The sequence below is a fragment of the Silene latifolia genome, chromosome 6, assembly GCF_048544455.1.
Source record: "Silene latifolia isolate original U9 population chromosome 6, ASM4854445v1, whole genome shotgun sequence".
NCBI lineage: Eukaryota > Viridiplantae > Streptophyta > Magnoliopsida > Caryophyllales > Caryophyllaceae > Silene > Silene latifolia.
Genome location: NC_133531.1, coordinates 89,268,511 through 89,278,153, shown reverse-complemented (window position 1 = coordinate 89,278,153; position 9,643 = coordinate 89,268,511). Strand labels below are relative to the sequence as shown.

Here is a 9,643-nt window from a genome sequence, read left to right as displayed (position 1 = left end):
CAGTTTGAGGTGATGAGGTGACATGCGGTTCGAGGGATGACGTGCCATATCGACATATTTTTCTCGAAATTTTGAAAGTCAATACCTATTTGAGACCGTGTATTTCAAAGGAATATATGTTATCTTAACGCAACAGGACGAAATGGGTCGGATTTTGGCCCATTGTTTATGGGTCAAAAATGGATTTGCATTAAAAAAAAGGGTTATTTTTGAGATGGGTTACGGTCGGTTTTTGGATCAAGTCATATTTTGACGGTCTAAGCACTATACATACATCTATCAATACTCTATACCACCCGAAAGACCCAAATAAGAATAACCCGTATTACGCAACAGAGGTTGAACTCGTTTTAGTAGTTGACGGACAACCCTGTTAATAAACATAGGCCCAAACCACCAAGACACAGTGAAAACACACACACATTAGGGTTTTGTGGAGACACCTCCTTATATCTGTTTTCTTCGCTCACTGCCACTCTTCTTCTTCTTCTTCTTCACATTACTGAGATCCGACCTCACTTTCAACCATGGTCAGTCTAATCTTCCCTCTCTTATCTCTATTTTACTTCATTTCTTTTTTGTTATATGTTGTTATCTTTTGTATTTTGTACATTAGCATTTTTATGTTATAAATGATGATGTAATATATCACCTTCTCATTTGTTGAGTTTTTTTTATATAATTTCTTCAAAGTTTGTGTCTTTATTGTTCGATTGTGAATCTCTTGCAAAAACTTGAACTGGGTGTTTTAGATCGTGAAAATTGAGATGGGGTTTATTTCCTCTTTCTTTTGATTGTATGTATATGTTCAAATTCTCTTCAAAAACGCATACAATTAAATGTATCAGTCATATACTCATATGGAGTGCTCTGTACGTGTTAGTATTTTGGTCTTACGTTTTGAGCCTTTTTTTCAAAATTGGGGTTTAATGCTGATTTATTATAGACCGTGTGACGCTGTTTTACGAATAATAGAGAGTGACAACTATGATGGCCATACGATACATTTGCCGGAGTTTGTGGCGTTGGAAAAAGCTTTTAAATCGGTTGATTTAGATTATCGGAGGTCATAAGCTACATTTGTTATAGCCTGATGTGTAATGTAGGCGACTAACGGGTGTGGTACCGTCTTATGGTTGATGAAAACGTTACATCACTTGATTGTTTATTTACTTTACTTTATTGTTGTTGGGACTTTGTATGATTAATTTATGTTTCATATTTGGATCGATAGGATAATTCTGCTGTTCTTTTGGTTTTTTCTTTTTAGTGGTTATACTGCTAGTCTGTGGTCTGGTGGAGTATATAGCAGACTAGTTTTGCATATTAATTTCTGTAATTTTTTAAGTTGTTTGCTTCAGAAATGATTACTTTTAGAGTAATTGAAAATAAAGTCCTCTTTTGAGAAAGGGCAGCTAGCTATATATATTATTTTTGGCAAGGCATATATTAATTTCTGTAATTTTTATGGTCACAGGCTAGAGGATTGAAGAAGCACATGAAGAGGCTCAATGCCCCCAAGCATTGGATGCTTGATAAGCTCGGTGGTGCATTTGTAAGTCATTTTCTGTGTTTATTTTTTCAACATTTTCATACCAGTTTCTTTCTTTAGCATTCTTACTTGATTAATTTTGTCTTTTGTATGTAGGCTCCTAAGCCATCATCTGGACCCCACAAATCCAGGGAATGCTTGCCTTTGATTCTGATCTTGCGTAACAGGCTGAAGTATGCCCTTAACTACCGTGAGGTTGTCTCAATTTTGATGCAAAGACAAATCCTTGTCGATGGGAAAGTTAGAACTGACAAGACCTATCCTGCTGGTTTCATGGGTATGTTTTCTGTCTTTGGAAGATCCTTTATAATTTGCAAAGACAAATCCTTGTCGATGGTTTCATGTCATTCATCTCGTTACTCCATGTTTATAAGTATTTTGTGATGCAAGACTTCAGCTGCTATATCTAATTCTAGAGTTGTTTTGTTGGAGCTCCTTTGGCCATTGTTAAAATTGTTTTTTTTTTTCGTTCTTAGATGTTGTCACAATCCCCAAAACAAATGAGAGCTTCCGTCTGCTTTATGATACAAAGGGCCGATTTCGCTTGCATTCTGTTAGAGATGAAGAGTCCAAGGTATCTTTCACTCTCTCTGTGACTGACTATCCAATTGAAGCATCTATGCAACTTTGTTGGTTTAAACATCGAAGATCATTGCTAGTGTTGTGCTATTAAGCTTTTTATTATTCACTTGATTGGATTCATTAACGTTTCCTTTTCACAGTGTTCACTTTTGGGGTATGTCAGAAGACAACCTCTCACAAGTTCGTGATTTCCACTGTCGATCCACTTGCCTTTTCTTGCTTTCGTCCTCCTCTTGTAACCCTTGGCCTTTACACTTGTCCCCTTCTTAAAAATTGCGCTGTACAGAGTAGTAGTGAATATTTATCCGCAATTTAACCTGTGTAGTGGCCTATGAATCACAAAAGATAAAAGTATTAAACTGGAATTGTTTTCATTCATATTCTGATTTTATGTTTTGGGTGCACAGTACAAGCTATGCAAGGTCCGATCTGTTCAATTCGGTCAGAAGGGCATCCCATACCTGAACACCTATGATGGGCGCACCATTCGTTACCCAGACCCCCTTATCAAGGCCAATGACACAATCAAGCTAGATCTGGAATCCCAAAAGATTGTCGACTTTGTCAGGTTTGATGTTGGCAATGTTGTTATGGTGACGGGAGGAAGGAATAGAGGCCGTGTTGGAGTGATCAAGAACCGAGAAAAGCACAAGGGCAGTTTCGAGACTATCCACATTGAGGATTCTGCAGGGCATGAGTTTGCCACTCGTCAAGGCAATGTTTTCGTAGTGGGTAAGGGAACCAAACCATGGGTGTCTCTACCAAAGGGCAAGGGTATCAAATTGACAATCATCGAGGAGGCTAGGAAGAGAATGCAGAAGGACCCTACAACTGCATAATAATGTAGTGAAATATCGACTTTATTTTAGTTCACATTTTCTTTTAAATTTGAATTTCTCGTTTATCTGGGTACAATTTTGACTCTGAAACGGAGTTTATCGTAGCTCGACTTGCAACTTTTGTTGACTCTATCTTGTCTTTGCGTGCTTTGGTGATTTTGATATAGCTAAACTGATCACGGCTTTTCACATCAAACTGTCTGTCCAGAAATCTATGGATTGTGTTGAAATAATCTGTAACCATTGGATCCATGTAGGACCGTTCTTTCAGAGAGCGGCTATAGTTGCATACTTGCATCTACAGTGAAAGTGGAAATAACACAAATTCTCGTTTGTTGACTTGTCCGTCACTTTAAAAAGACTTGAGATAGAGGCTGTGAGAGATCTCTTTGAAGAGCAAAAGACCATCACAAGCAAGGCATTTTACATAAAAAACCGCTCACCTCAAAGAGTGGGTTAGTTTAAAAAAGAAAAATTGTTAGTAACGATTCTCTTGTGCTTTTATTTAAGAACTAGGTTTAAACCCGTGAAAATTCACGGGATTGCTTTAAAAATTTTAATATTAACAATTACATGGAAAACTTACTCCTTATTACTTAATAACTCATTTTATATAATTATAACAATTAGATTTTATTAAAATAATAATAATAATGTTTTTTTTATTACGGTTCCTTTTTACTATTGGGAAATCCTATTCATAAGATCGTACGATAAATAAACCTATCAACATTAACTAAATCTCTACATGGCCTGAAAAATCATTTTGAAGTTGGGTGCATGTATACAATTGATATATCTCGCCTATAATGAAAATTTGTGGTATAAGTAATGAGTACATTGACTCAAAATTGCTAATTTTAAATTGGAAGTGAGTGTAGTCTGGAAATTAGAAACTTAATTCCATTTACACTGCTCATTTTTAAATAAAGCTAATATTTAATAAAATTATAACATATTCAAATTTATCAATCTTTTTCGCGCATTGATCTTTTTAATAATATTGACAAATATGGTTACTATAGTATGCATAAAATTTTCTAACATTTTGGGAAAACATTTTACCCATTTTATGTGAAAATTAGTTTAATTGATTTCCTAAAAAAAATAGCCAATATATATTTTTGAATTCAGGGAATCACTAATAAAATCCTTATTTTAGTTGTTTTAGTAGTGTGAACATTTAAATTTGAATTTTCGAAATAAAATAGGAAATAGCATGGAAATTCTATTTTTATAATAGGTAACTTTTAATTACTCTCTAGATTTATTTATTTTTTCCTTATATAACTGTTTTCTCAATAAGTGACATGTCAACTTTTGATGAAAATCTATGATGCCACATCAGCAACTTGGCTATTGCATTAAAAAAATATATGATATATGATATGATGATATGATGGTATGATATGTTAATATGTTATGATGATTACTCCTATTCTGCAATACAATGTAAAAATACGTAAACAATGCACCCAAAGACAACAAATGATACTCTCAGTTGTGGCAACTCACGGTTTTTTTATTAGTCATTGTCTTAGAAATCTTAATAGAACTAGTATTGGTGCCCGGCTTCGCCCGGGCTACCTCTACTTACCGTTAAATTTTTTTTTTCATTAAATAAAATTACTTATAGTTGCATAACCCATAAATTTATCATTAATTATTTTGCTATGACATATCCTAAAATTACGATAAAATAAATTTTGAGACAAAATCACTACTCCCGCTATTAATATTTTACTCTCATTAATGAAACAATAGTAATAACATTTCACTACTATATTACATATATGCATTAAATCAAATCGAAAGAATTATGCAATATTATGTATTATGGAATCTAACTTGAATTATTTATAACCTACTTATATTATATTTTTGTATGTTAAATAATTAACATCTCTATACATCTAATAAACTATAAAGTTTAATAAAATTGCATAGATTTTAAATTTAATATATAATTTTATGATAATAATAATTAATACCATAAGTGTACATGTTTATACTAATTAATTATTTTATTTTAAGGAAATTGACCACCTTCTACTTCTAGTCTTCTATAAATATTTTAGGAAAACAACCAAGTATCTTCTTTCTTTTAGACTCCTTGAAATTTACCATCTTAATTAATTATTTTATTTTAAGGAAATTCACCATGTTTTAGTCTCTTACAAATGTTTAGGAAAATTATCACGCTTCTATATAATTTAATTTTAACCCAAATTATATAATATTTGCATTGAGATCCCTTAATCGGGTCCATCACACGGTGCTAGTGATTTAAAACTATATAGTATAATTAATTTGTATAACTTTCTTTAATTACATAGAAGTCCCTTGGTTTCTGGATTTAATATATAGTATTGATTGATTTAATTGTTCATACTTTTTCTCATTGTTACCACTGTTACTTTCACTACATTCGTAGTTACTTTCACTACTCCCACTATCATTATTATAACTGCCACTACTCCCACATTAATACCGTTAATTTTATTAATCTCGTTGCTGCTACTATTACTTTTACTACATTTAATTTAATGTATAATTCTATGATGACACTAATTAATTCTATAAGTGGGGCATGTTAATTTTAAGGAAAGTCACTATATTCTTGTGTTTTCTAAATTTAATTATTTTAATTTAATGTAATTTCCATAAACATTCTTCATCAAGGCATCTTTATATTATACTTTTAACCAAAACTATGTAATATTTACATTGAGGTCCCTTTATCAGGTCCATCACACGGTGCTATCGATTTAAAACTATATAGTATAATTAATTTGTATAGATTTCTTTAATTACATTGAAGTCCCTTGGTTTCTGGAATTAATATATAGTATTGATTGCACATACTATAGCTATATAATCTTTTTACTGTCCAAAAAAGAAAACTCATACTTATACCATCAAAGTATAAAAATTATTGGAATTTAGTGATTAGTGTAAAAACTCTTGAATATGATTGCCGATATTAAATTATTAATTGCAATGGGAGGTTCTTTGTATTGAGTTTGCAAATAAGAACCTCTAAAAAAAGTTTATCCTATTGCATTAAAAAGTTTGTCCTTAAAAAAACAAACTTGGTTGATATTAAGAACCAAGTTCTTTAAAAAATCAAGAAACTTTTTTGAGTAATTAACCAATTAATAACATTAAATAATTAATATTTTTCTTATGGAAAAACTTTAGGAAAAGTTTTTCCATTATGACAAAAAGTTCTTAATTCTTGAGATTGTCAAAAAATGACATGATAAAGGAAGAACTTTAGAGCAAACTAGTTTTATACCCGTGCAACAAAATTGCACGGGATTATATATTCAATGATTTAATCAAATGCATAAATATTAAAAATAAAATTCCAAATAATTATAACTTAAATACTAATATAATTACAGTTATCGGAAAATTTCTTTGAAAACTACTCCCTCCATATATGGCTATGTAGGAATAATTAATTATGCTTGTGGACAAGGCCCTCGGGAACTGCGTCCGAGGGATCCACACCGGCATAATCGACTCGAGGTTCTTTCGAATCGAATTAAGACCAATTAGAGTCGCCACCAAGTTTTTTGGGAACCTGGAACCGTTCAAGTCAACTTTACACCTTTCATCGAAAAGCATAAAGCCCATCGACTACGAGTGATTAAAGATAAAGACTTGTACCCTATATCACTCGATTTGAATGACTCTCGTAATCCAATGGTATTTAGACGGATCCACAAACCATAGATCTTGAGTAAGGGGTGAGGGTACGTGTTGGGAAGCCCATAAGGACACCCAACCCCGCCCGTCGATAACGGCCTCTACTAAGTCAAGTGTCGGATTTCAAACAAGGTCATAGCTACTGCGATGTATGATGTGCAAAACGTTGTTTTAACCCTAACATGTGAAGTTTCTACGTCGTTTTAGATGCAACTAAACTAACTTTGTCAAAGTTGTAATTTAGCATGTGGGTTGATTGATCTAACAACATACAAATAAAACAAACAAGGCTTGATGGGGAATGGGGGAGCCGTTGGGATCTACCTATTACAAACCAGGCATTTCATGCCGACACAACAATAAATAAATTACAACTCGATCTAATTACAATTGCTATAAACAAAACAATACATGACGCAAAACCCGCGCCAATTGGCCTTGAAAACCGTGCACTTGAGGATGGCCCTCGGCTCACATGACCCACGGTCCTTGGGTCATCCTCGTATTGCGTGCTCGCGCTTAATCTCATCGAATTAGACATAAGGCTACGCACCAAAGCATGTATTAGCATAAACCGGGCCATGTTGCTTTCGACAACATGCGGTTTACTACGCTTTTACAAGCATCGGGAACAACCGTCTAACCAAATAAGACCAAGGTTTTTGAAAAGGTTTTGACTCAAAAGAAGTAAAACAAAATTAGAAGATTACAACTCGATAAACAAAACCGTAAATTACAAGTTATAAACGACAAAGAACAAAAGATAAACAAAAGAGGGAGACGAACAAAGAAGGCCAAAATACACGGCCAAAGCACACGGCCAAGACACGGCCCAACCAAAGCCAACCTAGTTCCTAAGTTAGATTAATTGATTAGATCGAATGATTGCGAAAAGGGATCGAAAACAAGTTAGAAAATGAGTAAAAAAAACGATGTCGATTGATTGTCGCGCAAGGGTGCATTCTACACGGCCTAAAGGGTCTATTTAGGTCAAATTCGCTAATTAAATTAACTCATCGAGTGTCAATAAGAAGGTGCTAATCACGCACTCTTATACTAGCGAGAAATTAGATGAAAGAGATAGATGCATTCAATTATTTACAGAAATCGTTAGTTGATTTTATAAATTACGTCAAAGCCACCTAAAGTGTCTAATTAAATTATTGAATTGAATTAAAGTCATCTAATTACGTCATAGGTTAACAATCAGAGGTTAAACTAACATACAACGGATCCTAAGGTCCATCGATTTGGCCGAAACCAAAAGGGGGTCGAAAACGAAGATCGAAGTTAAATAATTGTTTTATTTATGCCCTACCTTGAACACGAGGATATGTAAATGAGACGGGGGTGTACGACCGACAGGAGGAGCGGTTTCTTTTCCCATCTCAAGTCAACGCGGGTGTTCATGGTGGTACTTTAACTCATACTCGGACTAACTAGTTTCATAGTTAATTTAAAACAATCGAAAAACAAACCAAAACAAACGAAAAAACAAACTAAAAAAAGCATAAAAAAAACGAAATAAAAAAGGAAAGAGAAGGGGATTTGATGCACCCTCAACCTACAATTAGTAGATTATACAACTGGTTGTATGTAGTTTATGTACAACCTTTTCAATGTTGTCGAGTTTTGTTATAAAGTTGTCGAGCTTTACTAACAAAATTGTCGAGTTACAATACAAAGTTATTGAGCTTAAGAGGAATAATTATTAAACTCAATAACTTTTTAAATTAGCTCAATAACTTATAAAATAGCTCGACAACTTTGTGTAAAGAACTCAACAACTTTGAGGCGGTTGTACAATGCTAATATACAACTGGTTGTAAGATAGTATTTGTGCTCAACCTACATGTATCGTTGACACCGTCTTGGGTCGTAATCGAAGGTAGATTTTATCTCGAGAGGCCGTCGTCGACGAAGAACAAAGCACGCGCGCGTTTTGGAAAGTTTCTGGACAGCAGTTTTAAAACAGTGATATCTCCCTCGTTTCACGACGAAAATTCAATCCGAAAGATGTTTTGGAAACTAGAAAGAGCGGAGAACAGGGATCTTAAAGCAACCCCTGCTCGTTTTGGGTTATTGGGCACGAAAAACGAGCACAAACAGAACTGGACAGACAAGGAAAAACCGCGAAAACAGAGTGTTATTTCACTCTGTTTTTCGAGGGATTTCGTGTACTCTCAAGGGCAATTTGGCTCGTAATTCTTTATCTAATGTGTGTATGGATGTTCTATGGTTAATTAGGAACAAGAAACTCGAATTTTTATGGCGTTTTGATGGAGGAACGAAAGGGTTTTCGAAGGAGGCACACAAACAGTTTCAGTTTGTGTGTCGGTTTTGTTTAGGGTTTTTGGAGGATGTTTAGGGTTTGTTTCTGAGGTTTAAAGCTTCTATGTGATGGTTGGATGTATGGAGAACTTAGAGGAGTGAATGTATGGTGAAGGGGTGGTATTTATAAGGGTTTAAAATAGGTTAAAAGGGAGTAAGGAAGCAGCCGGGCTAGCTGGAAAATAGCTGCTGTCCATCGGTTTTGGGAGGGGTTTCTAGGGTTCGTTTTGGAGGATTTCTTGGTGATTAAGCTAGGATAATATGGGTAGGATACTAGGGTATGGGTTAGGGTTAATGGGTACGGGTCTTGGTAGTGTTTGAAGCGGGTTTGGGCTCGGGAATTGGCTCGCAAAACAGGGGAGCTGTTCGGTTTTATGCGGGCTGCTTGGGGTTGGTTTTGAACGAGATTTTGGGCTGCTTGTGAGGGGGTTCGAACATGGGTTTATGGGTGTTGGTATAGGTGGGTTAGTGTACTCGAGATTCGTGCCAATTCGCAAAAGAAACGGGCTTAAAAAACGAGCTAAAATCGAGCTCAAAACACACGATGCAAAAACGAGTTCCTCGCTTTTAAAAAACGATTTTTCAAATCAAATAACAAATTAAAATAAATGACTTTTCAAATCAA

The 9,643-nt window shown here is 34.4% G+C and overlaps 1 protein-coding gene across 1 annotated transcript; it reads left to right on the top strand.

Moving 5' to 3' along the window:
* Positions 1-384: 384 nt before the first annotated feature.
* Positions 385-3,103, top strand: LOC141586974 (small ribosomal subunit protein eS4-like). The gene is made up of 5 exons (XM_074408383.1): positions 385-530; positions 1,478-1,555; positions 1,649-1,829; positions 2,029-2,126; positions 2,542-3,103. The coding sequence occupies exons 1-5, from the start codon at positions 528-530 to the stop codon at positions 2,971-2,973; spliced, it is 792 nt and encodes a 263-aa protein (XP_074264484.1). The 5' UTR covers positions 385-527; the 3' UTR covers positions 2,974-3,103.
* The last annotated feature ends 6,540 nt before the right edge of the window (positions 3,104-9,643 follow it).

Coding starts and splice junctions, on each gene's coding strand:
- LOC141586974 (XM_074408383.1), top strand. Junction 1,556..1,648: donor ATAAGCTCGGTGGTGCATTT/GTAAGTCATTTT, acceptor TTTTGTATGTAG/GCTCCTAAGCCATCATCTGG. Junction 2,127..2,541: donor TTAGAGATGAAGAGTCCAAG/GTATCTTTCACT, acceptor TTGGGTGCACAG/TACAAGCTATGCAAGGTCCG.